Source organism: Lissotriton vulgaris, chromosome 6, assembly GCF_964263255.1.
Source record: "Lissotriton vulgaris chromosome 6, aLisVul1.2, whole genome shotgun sequence".
NCBI lineage: Eukaryota > Metazoa > Chordata > Amphibia > Caudata > Salamandridae > Lissotriton > Lissotriton vulgaris.
The window spans coordinates 1,800,226,063-1,800,249,556 of NC_141694.1; the positions used below are offsets into that span (position 1 = coordinate 1,800,226,063).

Genomic DNA, 23,494 nt, shown 5'->3' on the forward strand with positions numbered 1-23,494 from the left:
TCTGGCTCCACCATGGAGTGCCCTACAAGACATACTTTGGCAACACGGATGGAAAGACGGAGGACAGTCCAAGTGCAGGCGACTTTCAGAAAGTGGAAGCAGAAGCAGAGACTGTGGAAAACACCAAATGAATCAGAGGCTGCCGAGCGGTGAAGTTAAAGGAAAAAGCAGAAGGGAACAGGTGAGTGAAGGGCTAACGATGGAGAAGAGATTATTGTGAAACCAGAGGGAGTAGTTGTCTGTAATGGATTTAAGAAAACATGGTTTGCTAGCGTTGTTATTTCAAAATTTCATTCAACATTTTAATGGAAAGACAACAATGAATACCAACTGCATCATGAAGGCATCACCTCCAAAAATTGCATATTTTCACTGCTAATGTAATTACCGTGTTACAGAATAACCGGGCACCTCACCGATAAATGATAGATGTGCTGAGGGATCAAAGGATACATAGAATTCATTATAGTTCGCAGTCCCCTTGCTCAAGGACGGCAGCATCACAGGAGCTGAGAACATCTGCTAGAATCACAGTGGCGGCTCCTCGGGGGAGTGCTGTGGGGCGGTGAGGCGGGGGGAGAGGGGCAGGGATGGGGGTAGTAAACTCTGGAATGTGGCCCAACGGAGTTGTGCATATAACTAAATAAATACCACAAATTACATTGCGCGAGCTGCAACGCCAAATCGGCAATGCAGCGTGATGTGATGAGATGAAGTGGATAATACATTTATCGCAGTGGCGGGCAAGCATATCTTCCATCACACCTGTAATTGTACATCAACCAGTCAGTTGAGGATGAAGTAACAGATAGGAGTGGAGCAGCTGCCAGATGTTTTTGGGTCTGGAGGCGAGAGGTATCCGTGTTGCATACACATCACTAGTGGTCTCACAGTACAGTAGGTCTTTCATCCAAGCTTTCACTGTCGGTGGCGAAGAACCACCCCAGTGCAAGGAAGCCTGCCTCTTGGCCAGCAGTAGGGCAACCGCAGTGAAGCGTTGACTCCCAGGCATATCCCAGCAGCGCAAGGAAGGGAGAGGGGGTCATCTCAGCTTCGATCACTAATGCAAGATGTCTGGAAACCACTTTCCAGTACGCCAAGACAAGGGGGCAATTCCACACCAGATGGATAAAGTCGGCATGGTCAGCCGTACACCGCGGGCAGCCACGGGGTCTGGTGGGGTCCATCCTTGCGAGGAGTTTGGGAGTAGCATAGGCTCTGTGTAAGTATTTGAAATGGAGAAGCGTATGTTTATAGTTGCTCCCTTACCCACCCCGCCCGTGCCCTTCCCCCCACTTCTGGTCGTAGTGTCTGAGTAAGATGGTATAAGCGGGAAACCAGATGCGTACCATCAGGTGACATCATTACTGTGGATAATGACGAAAATCCCTGTGGTTCTGCCGTTGAGGGCTGTATCGCCGTGACCATTGAGGTTCGTGTCCTATGTAAAAGAAATCTGCCTAATAAGGACACGTCATGCACGGCGGACATTTCTGAGACAGAGCACAACTTGGCACCACGAAGTAAGTCCCCCATAGTAAGAAGTCCACATCAGGAGAGCGTGTGTCTGGTCAGTGCTTAACTGTACGTTGATAACATTAATACTGTAAGAAGAATACATCACATTTCATTTTCGTTCATGGTAAATGTATTTTTCACATATTTGGATGGCCAGCAATGCATAAAAGGTTTTGAACAAATAAAGAATCAATTCCTACCGATTTGTGGCTTTTGGCTGAAATGCTCTTAATCCTGTCTGGATCCCAAATGACCACATCTGCATCAGAGCCAACTGCAATCCGCCCCTTCCTTGGGTACATGTTGAAGATCTTGGCTGCGTTGCTGCTGGTGACCGCAATGAACTGGTTCTCGTCCATTTTACCTGTGGCCTAAATCAAAAACACAGATCTGTTACATTAACTTATTTATGTTTTTAAATGTTTGCAAACCTTCTTTTGACAAAGACATCACAGGGATCTCTGAGAATGAAACATGCGAGCAGTGCCTCCTGATTCCATACAAGTACACTGTAGAATATTTAAAACAACTATGCCTACCCTGAGCACTGAGTTAGCCACAGTCTAGACAAAGACAACAAAGAGCCAAACAAATCTCAAACTCTTGCAATTTTATGGTGATTAATAAAAAAGGAAAATTAAATAACCAATATAGTGTAGAGTATAGATATATAACTCCAGCAACACATGTCACTCAGCCAGGGTTTTCACCCGATGGCTATAAGAGAACAGGGCAGGTGTATGATGTGTCAATGAGAATGGTTCAGGGCATCTTTTCTGCCAGTTTAAAACAGCTTTCAAATCAAACGTAAAATAAAGGAGTCTAGTGAAGATGAATCAGTTTGTTTTCTATAAGGTTATCCTTTTTTGTGCCGGGCAATTCGTTTACAACTTTCTTATAAAAAATATATTTTTTCTTTTATGTAAAACAGAATACACAAAATAAACAGATAACCCAAAAAAGGTTTACAGAGCGTGACACCTTCCAAAGTGACATTCTTGATATTGTGGCAGTGAGCATTTAAGGAGGACGAACCTTCCAACCTTCGAAGACCCTCCCTCCAGCCAGGATCATCATCCAAGTGCCCAAGCGAAGAACCGGTGAGAGCAACCCCATGAGTCCAGCAGCGCATCATCTTCTTAGGCCCCCGGCCCCACTTTAGTCAAACCCTTCCTCCATACTTCACCATGTGTCTCACATTTTAGCAAACATCCTAGGGCAGCCGCGAGCCACGTATATCAGCTCCTCAGCTCTCATGCACCAATCCATATTGAATTCATATAACTCCAGAGTTGGTATGCATGTACCTCCACGATGCATAACAACGTCATGCCTTGCCTCATTATTGCGACATTACAAAAAAGGAGTGCGTATTTATTAAGCATTGGGTCTCCTCGCATAATTAGGGCCACCAATTGGGGGCTAAGTACCATGTCTTCCCCCGATAATTGAAGATAGCTTTTGCTTAGTACTGTCAATACCCCTTTGACCGGGGAGGACTCGAAAAAGTGTGCAGCAGAGTCCCACTTTGATTTAGCCCCGCAGAAAAACATCACTGGGGGTACTCTTCATGCACAATAGTGTAGTCCTAGTGTGATAGGCCCTGTGCAAACCTTTCAGCTGGATCATGCGGAACCCCACCCTAATAGCCACCTCAGTGGGAGACTTACATACTTTGTCCCAAGCATCATCTTCCAGTATCCCAAGAATTTAAAACATTCAACCTTGACTTGGGAAGCGTAAGCACCCTTACTCAAAGTAGTGTTCCCTTGTACTGGCTAGATAGTCCTAACATCTGTTCAGGATCAGAATTCAAGTACAGGCTATGGTCTCGGACACGGACCAGGCAAACCTCTTTCAGGTCCGTCTTCCAAGGCTCCAACCTGGGAAATGTTATGTTCTAATGTCTCATCTAGTTATGCTTAGGCAGCACTCCTCCTACCTCTTCAGCTATATTGGTCCTTTATGACATCTGTATGAATCCTGAATCTTCGTGTCAGCCACAGGAAGGTGTTACTGTGGCGGCTGGACCAAACTGATCCGGCTTGTGGCTTCCACTGCCATGGGCCTTAAAATGGATATCCTAAGATATGTTTGGGGATTCACTCTAGATATCTCTCCTCCTAAGGTTTTTGGTCTCAAAGTGACGCAAACCAGAGAGGTCACTCTTTCAACTAGAAGAACTGACATAGATCTTCCTTGCTTTTCCCACCATCTATTCTGCACATGAAGATCAGGCTGTAAACATATGTCTAGAAGATATAGGGCCTCATTTATGAGGCTGTGCGTCACTTTTACGCCGCTGGTGCGTCACTTTTTGTGACGCACCAGTGGCGTAAAAAACGCTCCTTGTTGCGCCATATTTACAAAGTGACGCATCTAGGTAGATGCGTCACTTTGTAAACCCCTGCGCCACATTATACCTGTGCCAGGTATAATGTATGCAGTGGGGCATTTTGACGCAAGAAAGGGTCATGGAAGTGATGCATTGAAATCTATAAGATTTCATTGCGCCACTTCTAGGACACAAATGCGTCAAATTCTTACGCCTGCCTCACAGCAGGCGTAAGACTGACGCAGGCCCTTTCACATGGGGCTTGCCCCATGTGAAAGGACACATTGCTGGAGTTGCGTGACTTTTGTGACACACTCCAGTAATGCGTCACTTTTGCACCATACAGATACGTCAGAAATACTGACGTATCTGTAAATCCTTGCGCCATGATGCGTCATACATTAAATATGACGCATCATTGGTGTCGCAAGGAGGGCACAGCGAAAAGTGACGCATCGCTGTTTTCACGCAGCGTTGCGTCACTTTTCATAAATGAGGCCCATAGTTTGAAAGGCATACTTGTACAGCCTTAGGGTAACTTACCCCAGATCTCCGTCAGGTACGTCATTGCAGGAAGACGATGGTGCACCTGATTTTCAACAATTTACCTCTGGGGTGTGGATAATCCCTTAGAAGATGGGTCTAGGAGAGCCTCATCTCCTGGCAGTTTAGGACCCCTTATGCGGCACTCCTTAAATATACCTGTCAGCAAACCCGGACAATAATCTCTTCTGCTCCTGCTTCCTTGGTGATAGGATTTGGGGGTGAATGCTATGCTATCCATAGCCAGAACAATATCTTTATCAGAATGTCATGTAGCTTAAATATTGGTTTCCTAAATATGGTCTCCGAAATATCACACCAGTTGAGTTAATAACAGAAAATCTACACCCAATGGGACAATATTTTTGGTATTGAAGTATAGGACGCGTTATGTATGTCAGATGATATTATGTATATGATAGCCTAACATACAACTACCCTGCGCTCTCAATGCATTCCCTCCCTTTCCTTGAATTCCAAGGGCCCTGGCTCAACACAGGATGGAAGGGTCTTAAGTGGTGGTGGTCCTTGATTGGTGGAGGATAACTTCATTACTGCACTGTTTTCTATTCACCTCGGCTTTAGAATGTGTGTTACTCCTGGCCTATCCAGTGCTCTCAACCTTAGCCTCTCTTGAAATACTAAGGGGAGCAAAAAGGTTGAGAGGTTAGCTGTTCAGATATCTTACTAATTCACACCACTAAAGTCCTAATATCACGATTAAGCTTCCTTCAAATGCCAATGCTGTACTGTTTACATTGGCCTCTGCGACTGTAAGGTGACCAGGCCCTGCAGCTTTTACTAGTGTGTTTTGATTTTGATCTGATTCTTCCAGCTTTAAGTACTAGTTAGGCAGCTATTAATGCTATAGAAACCTATTAGTAAGGGAGACATCATATGGAGTTATTCAGGGAAGATTATGAGGGGCTTTTGTTTGCCCCCTTCCAATTCCTGGGACCTCCCTCTTGCTGTTTAGGGGCTTCCTTTTGTGTTGTTTTCCAAGGATTTCTTTGAAATACATTTTCATAAAACATTAGAGTTTGCCGACTGGTTTGTCAGTCCGCCAGGGCAGTGGAGGGATTTACTCCACTGCCATTGACAAAGACTGTCTACTATATACAGAGATCTTGGGCAGGTAGGCGGAGATCTTTATGCCTTTAGCAGAGTGTGGTGGCCCTGTTGAAGGCACTGAAAGACTGCTGAGTATCTGACATGCGGGCGCTGGGCAACGTTTTTGTTCTTAAAATACAAACTCACAAAACAGGAGTTTGTTTCTGAAAAAAATAAAATAAATGTCCCTGGTGTAGGTTATTTGTTTTCTTTCCTGTTTGGGAACCACAGGCTTCCCCTGACTGTCCTAAACAGAAAAAAAGTACATTTAAACTTCTGCCCTAAATCGGGCAGAAGGTCTGAGGCGCTTTGACCGACAGCCCAATATCTGCAGGCAAAAACATGGTGGCTCACCCAGCTCTAGGGGTTGAGGGACAGGGTGCTCTGCCACATTTATTTTGGAGTATCCGGTCCACAAATGTAAGGTTTGCTAGTATACACAGCTTGAAAATGATCCCAGTGAATGCTACTGCCAGAAACTGGAAATCTTTGGAAAGAGCTTTTCCTCCATGTTACTCAAGCTGATTTTTTTCTGGCCATCAACTAGATGGTAGTTCCAGGAAGACTAGTCAGCAACTCTCTATATTTGAAGAGACCTAATTGAATTTATAAATGAAAACATGTCTCCTTCTTCCCACTTCAGTGTCTGAACTCTGTCCATCCAGTCTCCGGATGCCATCAATACTCTTCCACTGGCTGGTGAAGCAACCTCACTTCCACCTTCTGCTCATGAGCAGCCAATGGCTTCCAAAATGGAACCCAAAGGCCTGTATCATCTGGTTCACTCATGCACCCAGATACTGCACACCAGTCCACTAGTACACATTTAATTGAGTGCATAGGCTCTTGGCACTAGGATTACTGTAACCAGCAGAACTTTTGGGTGATTCGGCCAGTAGTCTCTCACTCACATGACATAGGTAAAAGGCCTAGTCAGATTATATTCACTTCAAAACACAGTATGATGCACTACACACGACACATGTGAGAAGTACAGTGGTCCAGCTGTCACTATGAAGGGTGTCACTTGTACCCACCAGGACCAGAAAAAGTTCAGAACCTCTCATAAGTCAAGGTCAGGCCTAGACCTCTGTGCACACACTACATTAGTGTGAGGCGGTGGCCAAAATTCAAACTTCAGGATAACAGACACTTGTAGTTCAACACAACTGGGCATCATGCTGGGGGCATACCCATCCCAATAATAACCAAACTGGCACGTGATTGCCTATGTGATCAGTTTAGCCTTCTTGAAGCTCAACCCAAACAAGAGAGAATGCCTGTTATTTGTCAAGAACAACAAACAAGAAATAATAAAAACTTGGCTCAACGACATTAGGCATGATGACTTTGACCTCAATTTTCACTCAATGCCAAGTCATTTGGATTCACCTTGGACAACAACCTCACCCTCAAAGAAAACTTTAACAAAAAAAACAAAATGGCCTTGTACCTGCTCCCTCTTCTAAAGAAAGTAAATCCATTTCTTCGAGAAATAGAGTTCAGAACTACTGTTGAAGCCCTTGTACTCTTGTGTCTGGATGATGGTAACGCACTGCTCCACGGCTTCCAGACTCTACATAGGCACTTCCTAAATGCATCATACATTTCGCAGCACATCTCATCCCAGGCTGGGAGGAATATGATCACAATGCCCCTATCCTGGTGAAAATCCATTGACTACCGTTGCCAGCCTGCGCCATCTTCAAAACTAGCTGCATCATTTACAAGGCCATCATGACCAAGGCCATCATGACCCGCAATCCTTCTTTTCTTTTAGGCAACCTCGCCATCTCAAGTGGCTCTGAGCACACCCACAGCCAGCTCACCATTAAACTAGAGACTAAGAAGTGAAAAAAAACAGACATCGGACCTTTTCCCTCTGTGAACCCAGGATCAAGAAAAACATCCCCCTATCCACAAGTGTCACCCGAATGCTGCTTCAATTTAATAAAGAGTTGAAGAACCTCTTTAAACAACACTACATCACAATGTAATAAAAATAAAAAAAAACGTCTACTTCTCCTATTACTCATTGACTATATGCTTGCCTTTGACTTGATCTCAAGATGCTATCTGTGGCTTCCCTAGACGGGTGCACCTCCCTGGCCTCATGGAAGGGGACGGCATTGTGACTGAGGACAGTGCATACATTCAGGAGCCTATTTACGAGCCCGTCTGCGCCACTCTTGCTCCATGCAACGTGGTGCAAGAGTGATGCAAACTATAAGTCAGATTTATGCATTACCTTACTCTGGAAAGGAGTTCCATGGGCGTTGCGTGGGTATTCCCACATAACTCCCATGGTTTTTGATGCATTCCCAAGTTTACTAGAACTGGTAGACCTGGGAATGACCAAAAAGACATGCCTTCACGGGAGGGGCGTAAGGAGGAGAAATATCTTTGTTTCTCCTCATTAGTTCCTTTTTCAATGTGTGCTGCATTCTTCAGCATGCTTAGAAAGAGGAAAGTGCCTCTAAGGATTGTTTTTGCACAGGAAGGTGCCCCTTCCTGCACAAACACTATCCTGCATGTACTGCAGGAAGCTTCGCAAATGGTGCAAGGGTGCCTGCGTTGGCACTAGGCTGCCAAAAGGGCATCAGTGCAGCGGAAAAGGCAGGAAGGAGCCGTATTGCCTCAAATACAGGGCATTCCTGCCCTTTCCCTGTCACACAGTGCAGAGCAGCAGGCGGCTTGCTGTGCTGCACTGCGTGACTTTTCATTAATAGTCCCCATTAGTGTCTATAGTGAGGAGGTCAACCACCAATTTCCTCACTTGAGATACTACAAGCGAAAGGGTAAATCTAAAATCCTAAATCTGTTTCTTGTGCCTACTCCCCTGGCACACTTGCAGAAGAGAGGTCCGCACCCACCCAAGGCATAAACAGTGCACTGTCTGATGCCCAGAACCTATTCAGTGAATCACTGGAGTACATGGTCCTTTGTCTCCTCTGAGTCCAGGGCTTCCACATTCCTCAGAGTGATGCATATAGGGCTGCTCTGGGGAACACCATCCCCTGGTTGAGATCTACCCATCTGGACCACTCTCAGGGTGCAGAGCCCCAGCCTCTTAAATGGTCTTTGTGTACTCCAGCATGTTTTTAGAAGGTAGGACAGGTCTATCCTTCAAAACTTTTGTGTAGTAATGGCAGTACTTGTCTAGATTTTAGTATGTACACAGTACTGAGATGTCCATGTTAAAAATCTGGGACAATGTCACGCCGAAATTCCCCGAGTAGCCCCCTATGCTGCTACATTAGACATCATGCTGCAGGCGGAAGGGCGTCCCACATAGTGTCAGACATATATAAAGCAACAGTTGGCTTGAAGATTGGGGCAGAGCCAAACCTGGCTGGGAGCTAGAATTGGGCCCTTTGCTGGAGGATGAAATGTGGTCCTACTGCGGTCAACAAACGGAAAAGGTTGCAGCAAGCAGCTGACTTAGGATCATACATTTTACATTTTTGCATAGAATGTGCTATACCCCAGACCGGATGTATAGATTTAGATTGAAGGACAATGATAAATGTGGCAGGTGCGGAAGGGAGGGAACAAACTTTCTCCTTCTGGCTTGGGAATGTCCTGCTGTAACTAAATACTGGGAGGAGGTGAGCAAGGCCTTAAGTGAAATGGCAGAGATGCAAATAAAGCTGACTCCAATGATAGGACCATTGGAATACACTCAGAAAATTGAGTCACCGGCGAGAAGATTGATCTCGTTGGGGCTTCTTATGACGAAACGCAGGGTGGTGTGCAGATGGGGACGAGGGAGAGCCCCCAATTCAAGGACTGGCTAAGCGTATGTTGTATTGCCAAGACTAAAATTGTATTTACGCTGAACTACTCCCGCCAAGTCCAGGCCCAGAGATATATCGGAACCCCTAAAGGAATATTAACAAGAGGAGGAGGAACAAGATGTATTGAATAATGTAATCTGATGATTGGGTGGAACTGCTGTACGCCCGATGATGCAAGTACTGCAGGACGAGAGGCTGTGAGGATTGGACTGGGTAATGTACTAATTAGATAATGCAATAGGTAATTTGTGCCTGTAGTACTTTAAGAAGCTGTAAGAGGTATGATAAGTTGGACCTATATCGCGGATGTAAATGTCAATATAAAAGAACGTGTTGGCTCTTTACTGTACTGTAACTGAAGCACTGTAAATGTGATTTGTTAATTGATGTATAATTTTGAAAATGCCAATAAACAAAGTTTTAATAAAGGTCTAAAAATGTACTCAAGGAAGTATTGCTGGACGCAGCTGTAGCATCCAGCTACAATAAACACAGACACTTGTAATTGTCTTGAACTAGAGCTTTATTTAGCACGTCTTATCTGTGCCCTGTCCCTACTCTAACTAACCCTTTCCTGTGTCCACTCCTCCTCTTCCTCTGGCCCCCTAGCTCCTCCCACTCCCAACTACTGGTGTGCTAACTTCACAACATCTCACTCATCATGGTTCTTGAGGTATCTTATGGCAGTTTCTTAAAGTGCGAGATATTCCTCGTGACTCGCCGCTGCTCGGACTCCGCGGTTACCATGGTTCCTTTCCTTCTTGTGACCACCAATGGTTCGTCTTTGAAGGGACAGTCGGTCTTTTTCTGCGTCTCTTGCTTGACGATGACATGGTCCCCTTCATGTAATGATAATGACCTCGCTCTTCTCCGGTGGTCTGCGTAGGCCTTCATTTTTCCTTTGTTGCGTTCATCAGTGGCTCTTATTTCACGCGGGTCTTTCGCAGATGATGATGCTTCCAGGGCTCCATCCCACGTTGGAATGCGATTCCTCATGGGACGTCCCAGCATAAGAGTCGCCGGGCATTGGCCAGTCGTTGCGTGAGGAGTTGTACGATAAGCTCGAAGGACTTCATTGAGTGCTGTTTGCAGGTCCCTCCCTCCCGCGGTGGCATGTTGGAAGGTCTTTTTGAGTGTGGCCATGAATCTCTCAATTGTCCCATTTGCCTGTGGCCAGAGGGGTGTAATCCGGCGATGGTGAAAGTCTAGGTGTTTCGCAAAAGCTGCAAAGTCATTTCCGTTGAAAGGGGGCCCATTGTCTGATTTAACTATCTTGGGAACCCCCCACATTGCAAAGACTTAATCGAGTACTTTAAGAGTACTGGCAGTGTTTGTGGACGGCACAAAGCAGGCAATGGGGTATCTGGAATACTCATCGATGATGGCCAGTACATATTTGCCCGATGACAGGGGTCCATAAAAGTCTATGGCGATTTCTTGCCACGCACCACTGGGCAGGGTGGTCATATGTAATGGTGCCGGAGGATCTCTCTTGCTAGTGAGTTGACAGAGATGACAATCCTTCAAGGTGGCTTCTACCAGTTGATCGAGGAATGGAAACCACACGCGTTCCCTTAGTGCTCTTTTGGTTGACACGATTCCCCGATGCCCTTCATGTGCAAGAGCAACCACTCCTTGTCTCAGTTGAGTGGGAATTACAATCCTCTGATCTCGCAACAGTATGCCATCAGTTGTGACCGACAGCTCACCACTCACGTGCCGGAAGGCTTGCATTTCACGTTGGACCGAGGAGTCGGCAGTGTCGTCCTGAGGATCGTGTCTCCATCGATTGTTGCGGACTCTGTGAAGGACTTTCTGCAGGATGACGTCCTGTGCTGTACTTTCTCGAATGGTCTCCATAGGGATAGCTGGCGGTAGAGCTTGGTCTGTTACAAAATGAATGTACTCTTCTGCGATGGAGGGCTTGGAAGCTGACGATGGAAGGGGGTGCCGGGACATGTAGTCCGCTGGATTTTCAGACTTCCCTGGTTTGTGAATTATGGTGAAAGTATATTCCTGTAATCGTAGGCCCCACCTTTCAATCCTCGGGGGCATCTTGGATCTTGGGTTTCCATAAATGGTGATGAGAGCTTGATGGTCTGTAATTAAAGTGAAATGTTTGCCATAAATGAAAACATGAAAATGTTCACATGCCCACACTACGGCTAGGCTCTCCTTTTCGGGCTGGGAGTAGGCCCGTTCTGGGTCAGTCAGACTACGACTCGCGTAGGCAATGATGCGGCGTTGATCCGAATCATTCTCATATTGGGCCAGGATCGCTCCAAGCCCCACGGGGCTGGCATCCACAGTTATTTCAGTCTTTCGCTTTGGGTTGAAATATGACAAGTGGTCCGCTGATTCCACCACTTTCTTGATTTCTTTGAATGCCTGCTCACACTGGGGAGTCCATTCAAATGACTGACCCTGTTTGGTCAGCATGCGGAGGGGATGGCTGATCGTTGCGTAGTCCCTAATATAACGAGCACAATAGCTGGCCATTCCAAGGAACGACCTGAGTTCGCTGACATCTTGGGGACTCTTGGTGTTGTTTAAGGTCACAATTTTGTCAGGGTCAGGTTTCATGCCGGCTCCAGAAAAGATATGACCAAAGAACTTCAGCGTGGCCTGGTGAAACTCGCATTTTTCTTTGTTCAGAGTCAGGTTTGCCGCCAATAGGGCATGGCAGACACGATTGAGTGCGATGTCGTGTTCTCGAACGTCAGAACCATAGACAAGGATGTCATCGCTATAGTTGAGCGTGTTAGGAATGTTTTGAATGACTTGCCGAATTGTTTCCTGAAATATTTCGGCCGCTGAGGAAACTCCGAAGCTTAGTCTTTTATATCTAAACAACCCCAGGTGGGTTGCAAAGGTGGTGATATATCTGGACCCCACTTCTAGTTCCAATTGATGGTACCCTTTATTCAAATCCAACTTTGAAAACACAGTGGCCCCATTAAGCGCTGCGATCATGTCGCTCAAATGTGGCCCCGGGTGTCGTTCTCTTTCTATTGCAGTGTTGGGCAGGCGCATGTCCACACAGAGTCTGACTTTGTTGGCCGTGCCCTTCTTTGGGACGATAACGACTGGTGATACCCATGGGGTCGGGCCGTCAGTGCGTTCGATGATGTCCGCAGCTAACAAGTCTTGGAGTTCTTCCTCAACAGCAGTCTGTAGGTGAAATGGTACCCGTCGAGGGTGTTGGGCGACGGGCCTGACTTGTTCATTGATATGCAATCGCACCTGACAGTCTTTCAATTTGCCCAATCCCTGAAACAATCCGGGAAACTGGCGAGTCACATCTTGGTTGTCACTGACCTTAAAAAGGATTTCAGCCAGGTGGAGCCGTTCAGCGGTTGGTAGGCTCAAAAGACAGTCTGCTTCGGGGTCCTTGATAACATGGATGACCGCTGATATAGTTGTGTTGTCGTGTGTCAGGGTCGTTGAGAACTTCCCCAGGCAGGGGAGTGGCTTCTTGGCCATCCACGTGAAAACCCTCACCGGTGCGAATGTCAGAGGAGGTCGTGGACTCATCCTTTCGTATTCGGTAACTGGAATGTAGTTTAAGGATGCACCAGAGTCTAGCACAAACTTTGTGTCGTGATTTCCAACTTTGATATCCAGCCGAGGGTATCTCTTAAGCTGGTCTGGATCTGCTGCCAAGTTCAGATATTCAATGGTGTATGCCGAGTCTCGGGACGACGGTCTGGATTCTCTGGGAGGTGACCTCCGTTCCCACCTGGACCGACGCGACTCTCTGCTAGAATGTGACGATCCAGAGGACTGTTCCGTCTGATCTTGGACAGCTCGCGCGTGGTGTCTTCGAGTGTCAGACCAAGACATTCTTGGGGCTCTGCTTCGTGTGTCAGATTGGGTTGTCCCTGTGGGACCACTTCGTTTTTCTTTATTGTAGTCCCCACACATTACTTCGAAGTGGTTATTTCGACCACACTTCCGACATCTCTGGCCCATGGCCGGGCAGCTGTCTACATGAGGGTAATCATACCCACATCGGTTGCATTTTCTCACTCGTTCCGATCTTTTCTCCTTCTTCCATGCTTCTCGTCGTTGATATCTTGATTGCTCTTGACGGGAAGACGTGTGCGACCTCCATTGTTTGTCTCTGGAGCTTCTCCGACTGTCACTCTTGGCGTGCACACGCCGCACCAGTTCATGACTCCCTTTGTGTTCCGTTTCCATGACGGCTGCGTACTTCTCCGCCTGATCGTAAGCTCGCGTCATTTCCTCTATTTCATCCAGTCCATGTGCTTTTCTCAACAGGCGCCTCCTGAGTTGATCCGAATGACATCCGTCTATTATTTGAGATTTGATGGCGTCATCTGTAGAGAAATTATCAAATTCACAGTATTTGGCTAGTCTCCGCAGACGCATCATGAAGGCACTCATGGGCTCATCCTTCCCTTGCCGAGCGGAGTGGAATGTGTGGCGCTCGTATTCTACATTACGCTTGTGAAGAAACTTTTTATTCAAAACCTCACATGCTTTAGCATAAGTATCCACATCGGTAGCAGGAAGGTCTTTGAGTATTTTGACTATCTCTCGCCCTGCCAGATTGCGCAGAGCAATCAACTTCTTTTTTTCGTCTACGATATCCGACCCTTCAGTGTAATCTTCAAACTCTTCCAACCACTCTTGCCATTTGGGACCCATGCTCCCTCCTGTTGTCACCTTGATAGGTGCGGGTGCCTGCAGGAGCGACCCACTTGGTGGGGGCTGAGCGTTCTCTTCGTCGGACATTTTGCAGCAATCTCACTTGGCTTCGCCGATGCTTGTTTCTTTGCTAGCACTTGTTTATTTCAGTCGCCAATGCTTGTTTTGTTTCAGTCGCCAATGCTTGTTTATTTTACCAATGCTTGTTTACTTGACCAATGTTTATTTTACTTTCAATCGCTAATGCTTGTTTTATTTGCCAATGCTTGTTTCTTCCAGTCGCCAAGGCTTGTTTATTTGACCAATGCTTGTTTACTTGACCAATGCTTGTTTTACTTTCAGTCGCCAATGCTTGTTTTATTTGCCAATGCTTGTTTCTTTCAGTCGCCAATGCTTGTTTACTTGACCAATGCTTGTTCTTTCCCAGTGCCTGACTCTAAAATGGCCGCTCTATGATAATCAAGGGGTCTGTCCTGGCGAGCGCCTGACTCTAAGATGGCCGCCGTCACTGCAATCACACGAGGTTTTCTCTCTCTCTGGATTCAGGCACTCCAGACTCACCGGCCGGCAGTTGCAGGGCAGCGCGCTCCAGGAATCACTCTTCTTTGACCACCACAGCGACCAGGTGAGGTTGGGGTGGGCTCCCGCCTTGCTCAGCACTTTCCCGCTTTTCTCGGCCGATCGCGTGCCAAAACTCACGCATCAGGCGTGAGATCGGCACTTTCACCGGCGCATGCTCCGGTTCTGGCGCGCTTGATCGCGCTGGACGGCGATTTCTCGGGGCAGCGCCCCTTCCACCAGGGCACCTCTTGACTTGCTGTGGGGCACTGGACAGGGTCGGAGTGGGCTCCCGACTCCTGTTTTACAACGGCTGGGTGACACACCCCCGGCGGGAATCGCGCTCAGGCGGTTCTTCGACCGAGCGTTCCAGCGCTCCCAGGTCACAATGTATTTAGGGTTTCCAGCGTCTTTGGGGGACGTGGTCACTTGCTCTTGACCCTCCTCGGCCGGCCTCAGCTTCTTCCAGCAGCGGAGCTCGTCTCTCGACGCTGCAAGGGACAGGGTGTCTCTGGGTGGTCTCGTGGGCTGCAATTAACGAGATCCCACCCTCGTCGCCAGTTGTAGCATCCAGCTACAATAAACACAGACACTTGTAATTGTCTTGAACTAGAGCTTTATTTAGCACGTCTTATCTGTGCCCTGTCCCTACTCTAACTAACCCTTTCCTGTGTCCACTCCTCCTCTTCCTCTGGCCCCCTAGCTCCTCCCACTCCCAACTACTGGTGTGCTAACTTCACAACAGCAGCCAGCTTTAAGGCAGTGCGAGCGGTGTGGCCGTACCTGGTGCTGACCTCGGGGTGGCTGTTTTTAAAGATAACATCTGGGATTAAAAGCACCTGCTGCAGAGTTCCTTATGTGTCGGACAGTTTTGCTACAACAATAAAAATATCAATATAACTGGTGATTAATGTTCCTGTTGAAGAGCAATCAGAGTTTTGCCTAGGGGCAGTTTTGACTCATCATAAAGTAGCTCAGAGGGTTAATATGCCCGGTGCAAAGAACATGTACCATGTAGATCACATAACTGTATTTTGAGTGGATAGCTCAGTGGGTTACTGCTTTCGTCACAGAGATCGTTTTGTTACTTGCAGTTTGTAAGTTACAATCGAAATGTAGAACAGTGACATATGATCTGTCAACAAAGAGCTGCATGCAAACTGCAAGGCATGGTGCTGGAACCTTATGTTTTTCCCAGTCTTTTATTATCTAAATGTTGTTAAAAGGGGTTAATTTGGTTTGTAATACATTCCTTTTAGTAAACCAACATCAACCATTGTGTTAGATCTTAAGTCTTGAGTTTGTGCTTCTATACACCAAGCACTGTGAAAATATACTGCCTACACCTATGGATGACGCGACTCCTACATCCTGTAGCCCTCATGGTGTTCTGTAGCATTCCCTCTAGGCTGAGTTACACATTTGTATGGTTCACTGTCTCTGTATAATGTGTGTGTGATGTAAATAGTTCTGACGCCCTACAATGGTATGAGTAGTGCAATAAAACAAATGGCATGAATGTGAGACAGGGGATATGGAGAGCTGCAGGGCACTGTTGCAGGGTGGTAGTGAGGACATCCGAGGAGAAGGAGGTCATTGCGGACTCTGATAAAGATTGATGCACTGGACACCACCAACGCTAAAGCCGGCTCTGGCTCCACTTTTACATTGCAGGTCATTAGATGTGATTATCTGGACTGTCTGCCATTGGGAAAATAGAACACGCCCTTTTTGATTGCTTCTGTTCCTTGTTGATCAGAAACCATGTGTTTGAATTTTACATTTTTTGTCTGAATTTTGGAATGTGGGTTTTGATATCCTTCAACGGTAATCTTTGACATCTGCACTTTATAATCCTTACATACTCCCTTCAGTTTACAACGTTAAAGAGCTTTGCTCGAATCTCTAGTTCCATGCTGATGAGAGTCAGTTTACATCTCAGCGTTACGTGTGAGAGCAATATAGAAAACTAGCAGCACAGGATTGTACTACTGAATACAACGCCAACAATACTGTGGCATACTGATATTGACGACGGAATATTGAGGGACAACATATCTAAAGGTAAGGGTATATAGAGTAGTATAGATTACCATTTTTTATTCCACATCTATGTACCTTGAATTATAAGTCTGTGTAGGTACATATATGACTGTAAATGTATACGTGCATATATGTGGAGTTAGATATGGTAAAACTCTACTTACTTACCTGTTGATTTTGTATTTTCGATAATCTGAGCTCGCTATTCTGTCCCATTGATGTTGATGATTCGCTATTCAGGGCACACCGCAGCATACTGCCTCTCACAGGCACAATCTTGGCTGAGGGGCAGCTGGTTGGAATTGAATACAGTGAAAACATTTCAATAACCAATCCAGAGGCTGAGCAAACAGGAGGCGATGAACGAGAAAACTACAGTGATATATAGAGAAAATTATACATGTTGGAATTGCCTTGGATAAATGCCCCTGTAATGAGCCAGGTAGTTGGAAAAGGATTTACACAACTCTGGCATACAATCTATTTCATCCCCAGTGAATCTTGGGCAGTTTCCGTGGGCCCGTAGATCAATATCCCTCATAGACGACTGCAATGCACTATACAGGGATTATCCAGAAAGAATAAGTCTGTCTGCAGAAAGTTGGCCAGTCAGGTGTCAAGCTGAGACCTAAACTGACATCTATAATTATCTCCTTCGGGTTAGAAAAAAAGGGTCTTGGGTCAGGACCAGATTATCTCTATAAAATTAGATTTTGTGTCATCTGCCTAAAGAAGGCTTACAACTGGGATACATGACCAGCTCTGCAGAGGGACAATTTACCAAAATCCCAGATTAAAGGCCTAATTTACAATTTGGCAAATGGGATACTCAAATGGGATACATATATATGTCCCATGTACGGTGTTACAATTGCATTTTAGCCTATGGCACTTGTTATATGCCGGACAGGATATTGGCCACATTTTCACAGACTTTGAAAGACTCTAAATAAGATCCAAAATAAGGTCCGAAATGTGTCTAAAAGTCAGATCAAAGTTTTTCTCCCTGTAGAGTCAAGGTTGGAATAGACTTCTCTAATCACTAAAAAAGCCCCCTCATCACCCTTTTTGTTGCCACCAGACAGACCCTCATTCCAATCAGCCCATGATTCCACAGCTGGGTACCACTGAATGAATGAGCGAATAAATAGAATCTTATATCGTGCAACTTAGCGCAAGGGCATCAAGGCGCCAAAGCAGGTCATCCAACACATGTTCAGACAAAATCGGCTTTAAAAGTACGCTTCAGAGAAGAGCCAAGTTTTTAAGGCCTTACCGAACAAAGCGAGTGAGGGTTGCCCTAAGAGCTCAGGGGGGAGAGAGTTGCCTCCCCATTTTGTTTTACAAACCTGGGGACCTCAAGAAAGTTTTTATAGGATGAACGAAGGGATCTACTAGGGGAATAAAGATGAACAAGTGACTTAATCCCCTCTGGACCAGTGCCGTGAAAGCTCCATGAGATAGACAGAGAATTTCAAAAGTGATCCTGGAGTATATAGGGAGCCAGTGAAGGTTCTCCCAGGCTACAGAAGCAGACACAAATCTAGAGAGGTTCAGAACCATCTTAGCCGCAGCATTCTGGACCATTTGGAGACGATGGATAAGGCACTGAGAGTTTGTGCCTGAATCAAGATTAAAACATCAGGGAAATTATCACACAGCTCCTGCACCAATTTAGATAGGTAACATGCAATATTACCAAGCAATCATGCAAGCCATCTGTGCCCACTGGCTACCAGGGCCTGCCCACAGAGTCCATTGACGTATTCTCCCTTTGGTGGGGGAAACTTACAATGCTCCCACTTCCACCTGGCTCTCTAGGGACTAACGCCCCCCAGCAGCAGCCTGCACACAGAGCATGAACCCTCACAGCAGAAGAAAGCTAGTCACTGCTCCAATCCCTTTGAGCTCGGTTTGCGCTATGCAACACCATATACATTCATCCATACACTACACTTGCCAGTCCATTCATTCGAAGGGAGGACTGCAACAATATGAATTGTAAGGTCGGTGCATCTCAGCACAGAGTCTAGTGGGTGAGAGGGCTCAATTCACCATCTCACCTAGAAGAGAGCGCCTGAACTCTATCTGCTCTCCAAGCAGCATCATTATATGATTTAAGGGTTTAAGCGCTTTGAGTCCTTGCGAGGAGCTGTAAATGTATGCAGCAGTCCACCAGACATCAGACACGTATGTCTGTTGGGTCCATTTTCTCTAAATGTGTGAACTGCAAATGAATTGTAAATTAAATTCATGAGCCCCCAGGCACAGAAGTGTGACAGTGACTGTATCTGATGCGATCTGCAGTTAAGTCGTTTAACATAATCCAAAGCATGCATTGAGCCCTTGGGGGTTGACTCGTGAATAAAAATGCCACAGAGCCAAAGAGGAGCCACATTAGCACAAAAAGATAATTCAGACCTTAACAGAGGCAAGAAATTGTTCCAAAGCCATAAGTATAAAGCTTTCAAATGGTATAAAATGCTGCAATTGTGCCAGTAATTGCAAATGACATAACATGTTTCAATTCTTCCAGTAATTGCTTCTCTGTAATTTTATACACTTACGTAGTTCCTTTTTAGAGAGTTTTCAGTTTATTATTACTAGAATTCCATGTTTCCTTTGCATCTAAAGTTTATACCTAATATTGGAATAAAGGTTTGGGTTTTTTGAATTTATTAAATGTTGTTTTTTATCCCTGGTGAAGAGTGCAGTTTCACACGTGTTTAAACACAGTTTGTGTAAACTTATTCCTTTACACCTGCAAAGAGTGTCAGGTGGGCAGTATATCACTATCTTGAATTGTCTCTTGGGAAGGCTGTGTACCCTTTTAGCAGGTATTTAGGCCTTTCAACTGAATGGGAACTTTAATAGAGTCTAAAATCAGTTCGCAAATCGAGTAGAGCAGGCAGCCTGACTGACACCAGCACATCACTCCTGGCCCACTAATGTAGCAATGAGGAGTGTTGACTGCCCTGAACTGTGAGAGGCCTCCTGTCTGTAACAGGTTGAGGATGTTCTGCTGCATCTGGAAAACCTGAAGTTGTTTATGACTCTGGGCCTCAGCTAGAGATGGGCCGTTAAGGGAAATTCACCAAATATTTTTTGACCTCCAACCTTGTGTTGTCCCCGCCTTATTTAGAGGTTTGTGGCTTTATGATTGGAAGCCGCCCCTGATTCTTCCATCAAGAAACACCTCGGACTGGGGCACGCGCTGGAGGACATATCGACTGAAGGATCACCCTATTGAGGGCTGCCATTCCTGTGTCCTGTTTGCCGGTTTTGTTCCAATCCAGGACCGCCACGAACACCTTGGCTTTTACATGGGAAACATCCTTTACAACGAAACTTTTACAACGCAGTGCTGTTACAACGCAAGTATTACAACGAAAACCTTTACAACGCATTACACTGGGGGGCGCTCTAGGATAGGGAATAGTTTTAATTTACTATCCAACACCGTCCCTAGTGTCCACGGGGACTGGAGTTGGAATAGTAAATTAAACTATTCACTATCCAGCACCCCCAAGTGTAATGCGTTGTAAAGGTTTGCGTTGTAATACTTACGTTGTAACAGCATGCGTGGTAAAAGCATGCGTTGTAACGTCTTACATCCCTTTTACATACAAGAAAAGTGGGGCAACCTTTCAATCCTAGAGGTTAAAGTTCCTGCCGCAGAAGCATGTATGTACCACGCAGATAACAGTTTTCAATCGCTGTCAGACAGTTTAGAGGGTTCCGGCACAAGCCGCAGAGATCCATGTAAAGCCTGCAGCTCACGAGCTCCAATCCTTTTAGGAAGGCTCGGCTGGCGGAGTTGTGATGTAAGCCGCTGCTCACGTGCTCCAATCCCATTAAGGTAACTCCTGGGTTAATGCATCTTCTGAGATCTGCCGGCCATCTGCTTAAATCTTTGTAGCTGCCGCTCAGGCATTCATTTGAGCTCTGTAGAATGAGTGCCATTGCCTTTAGCTGTGATTGTCCGATTGGTTCAGTTTGAATGGACCAAGAGTACAATTGCCAGAATGTATTAGGTTATTCCATGGGCGCCTAGGTGTTGGAAATATTGCCTAAGGTGAATAGGGATCATTTAGGAACCGTATTCAAAGGTGTTACAGAGCCGTCATGATTGTCAACATGGGTTTCACCCTAACCTAGCTATGCTCTGCCCAAGCAGACAATGAATAAAAGGCATTCACATCTGTGTTTCCAAGATCATGAATCCTTCTTTTAAACCCTACCGTGCACAGGTAGCTTTCCTTCATGTAGAGGTACATTGTGATGTAAACCCCACACACCACTTTAAAATCTCTGCTAGGGTGTGGTTGCCATCAGCACACGAGCGGTAAAGGGTCTGCAGGGCATGTAAATTGTTTTAAGCAACGGTGGTCGGGGCCCTGTATGCAACCTGTTTTTAGGCTACAGTGAAGCCTGTCCTGATACGTTGGTTGTAATTTGGATAGCGGTGCAGAAGACTATCAGTCCACCATACTGCAGGCCTTAGATAAATCATGGCGCATAAGGCCTGCTTTGCTGGGCCTGGTGTTGGCCAGAGCAGTCCCTGTTCCTCCGTCTGCGCTGAAGCTTGATTGACAGGCATGGAGTAAGTTGTTTGCTTCAGTTAGGAATCAAAGTTGTTAAGTTCATGTTCAAGGATCTTAACAAGATCAGTTTTGATGGTTTATGTTTGTGCTTCGGATGTGGGAAGTGCACCTTCATGTATAGACATTAAAATACTGGAATGCAAGATCAAATATCTCCAGGTTTTTTTTGTTGGTCTGGATCATAAATGGATCATTGTTGAAGATGCTGACATTTTAGCTACTTGGTTGTATGTCTCGCTCTCCACACCTAACGTGATGCTCCTGGTGATCTTGGATATGTGAGATAAAAGGAAGTTGATAGTTAAATGTAGTTTTTTGCTAATTGTGTTAAACAAGAGGTTGGTCTTGACTTGCCTTGTCTCAAAGCTAAACAAGTGATCCAGAAACAATTCTTCTTGCCTATTTTGAAGTAGAATCTTTTTGAAATCTCTTGCTATGTGCTGTAGGTGCTATTGGCTGAGTAAGGAATCTCAAAGCTGGTAATAGCCAGCTTACATAGGGTCTCATTAATTTAGCAGTGAATCCGCCACCGGCAGTCTGTGGTGGCGGATTCACCTCCAACTTGCGGCCATTCTCCACTTGCCAAATTAGGATGGCAGGCGGTTTGCTGGCGGATGAGAAGTCCGCCCGCCATGGGTCCGACATAGGCAATCATTACCATTGTCTGTTGGACCCGGAAAGCATACATAGAATGGTGGCGGTGCATTCCAGGCACCGTCTGCCATATTATGATGCTTTCTCCACCAGCCTTCAATGGCGCTATCCAAAATTCTCTCTACTGTAGCTATATAGTCAATTTAGTTCCTCCGCTATCCAACACATACCCTACTTTTGCACTCACTGAAGTAGGAATAGTCATTTTTACCCCTCCGCTATCCAACACTTTCCCTACTGTTGCACTCACTAGAGTTGGAATAGTAAATGTAATAATTTTGCTATCCAACATTTTCCCTACTTTTGCATTTATTATATTGCAAAATGTAAGTTTTATTTTGAAATAATTTAATGTTGTAATTTTTATAGAATGTTTTATTTTATTTTAAATTATTGATATATATATATTTTATTTGTATATCATTTTAAAGTTTAAAAATAAAAAATGAGAATAATTAAATATATGAATATGTATAAATTATTGTTTGTGTTTATATGTTTTAAATTAAGTTTATATTTTATATTGAGTTAAAATGTATATTACATTTAATTAATTTTTTTTTAAATAAAATTAATATTTAATATATTACATTTATTTTATTTTATATATATTTTTAAATCAATATTTTTTCTACTTCGATATTTTTGATTCAATATTTTTGTACTTACCTGTTTAAGTATGGGGAGTCGATATTTTGCCATTCTATATTTTTCATCGATATTTTTGTCATCAATGTTTTTAACATCGATATTATGTAGATGAACCGTGGTCGCCAACCCAGTGAGGTTGTCTTCTTACAGCTCTAAGAACCATTTCTAGGGTGACCAAGAATTTCTGCTTATAACTCTTGGCCTGGCAGCTTCCAGTAATCTTTTGTGAAAGAACTCCATGAGTGTGGACATTTAGGGTATCCCTCATGGACAGGACAACGGCTCAACCTTGGGCCTTGTCTACTGGGCTTCCAGGCACTCTGCTTATTGATACTGCACCCACAATGGTCATTTATTGTCCTTGTGAACCCTCCTTTTGGAAGTAAAAATCCAACAGAGGGCAATAATGAGTTTGTATGTGGACAGCTGTCAGGAAACAGCATTTAACAAATGATGCAGTACTACAAGCTTTGAAAACTACAAGAACAAAGCATCAAAGAAGACATCAGCTACAAACTAAATAAGATAAAGATGGCAGGAACATGAGGAAATGGGTTAGTGCTCATATATTACATTTATAACTGCAACAAGTGAAGACAAAGCCAATGGATCTCGCCTTCTGCCAGTTGATGCTGGTGTGTTGGCTTAGTGCATGCTTTTTGCTGATGATTTTCAGGATTGGCAAAAATAAATACTTTTTGTCAGTTATGTGCAGCATGGGCAAAAAAAGAAAAGACAGTGCAACTACATATTTGTACACATGCAAGTGTATGCTTGGATGCTGTAGCAGCCCAACGAGATGACACGTGACCATAATTAGGACTGTGAATATGTCTATATAGCAGACTACTGGCTGGGTTTCTTTGAGTTATGCAAACTGTATTGACTGCAATTTATAACCAACAAACATACTCGAAAAGGATTTGAGACCGTTTTTAAACTTCAGTAGATTTGGTTGTAACCAAAGAGAGCGGGGAAGCATGCTCTACATCTTGGCTGCTGCCACTAAA

The 23,494-nt window shown here is 45.0% G+C and overlaps 1 protein-coding gene across 1 annotated transcript in view; it reads right to left on the reverse strand.

Annotated features, from left to right (window-relative positions):
* The window catches only part of LOC147709528 (dihydropyrimidinase-related protein 1-like), a 199,957-nt gene that overhangs the window by 48,965 nt on the left and 127,498 nt on the right, over positions 1 to 23,494 (reverse strand). The window contains exon 11 of the mRNA XM_086928068.1: positions 1,719 to 1,889. Within this exon, the coding sequence (XP_086784194.1) occupies positions 1,719 to 1,889 (171 nt within the window). The remainder of the gene's footprint in view (positions 1 to 1,718; positions 1,890 to 23,494) is intronic.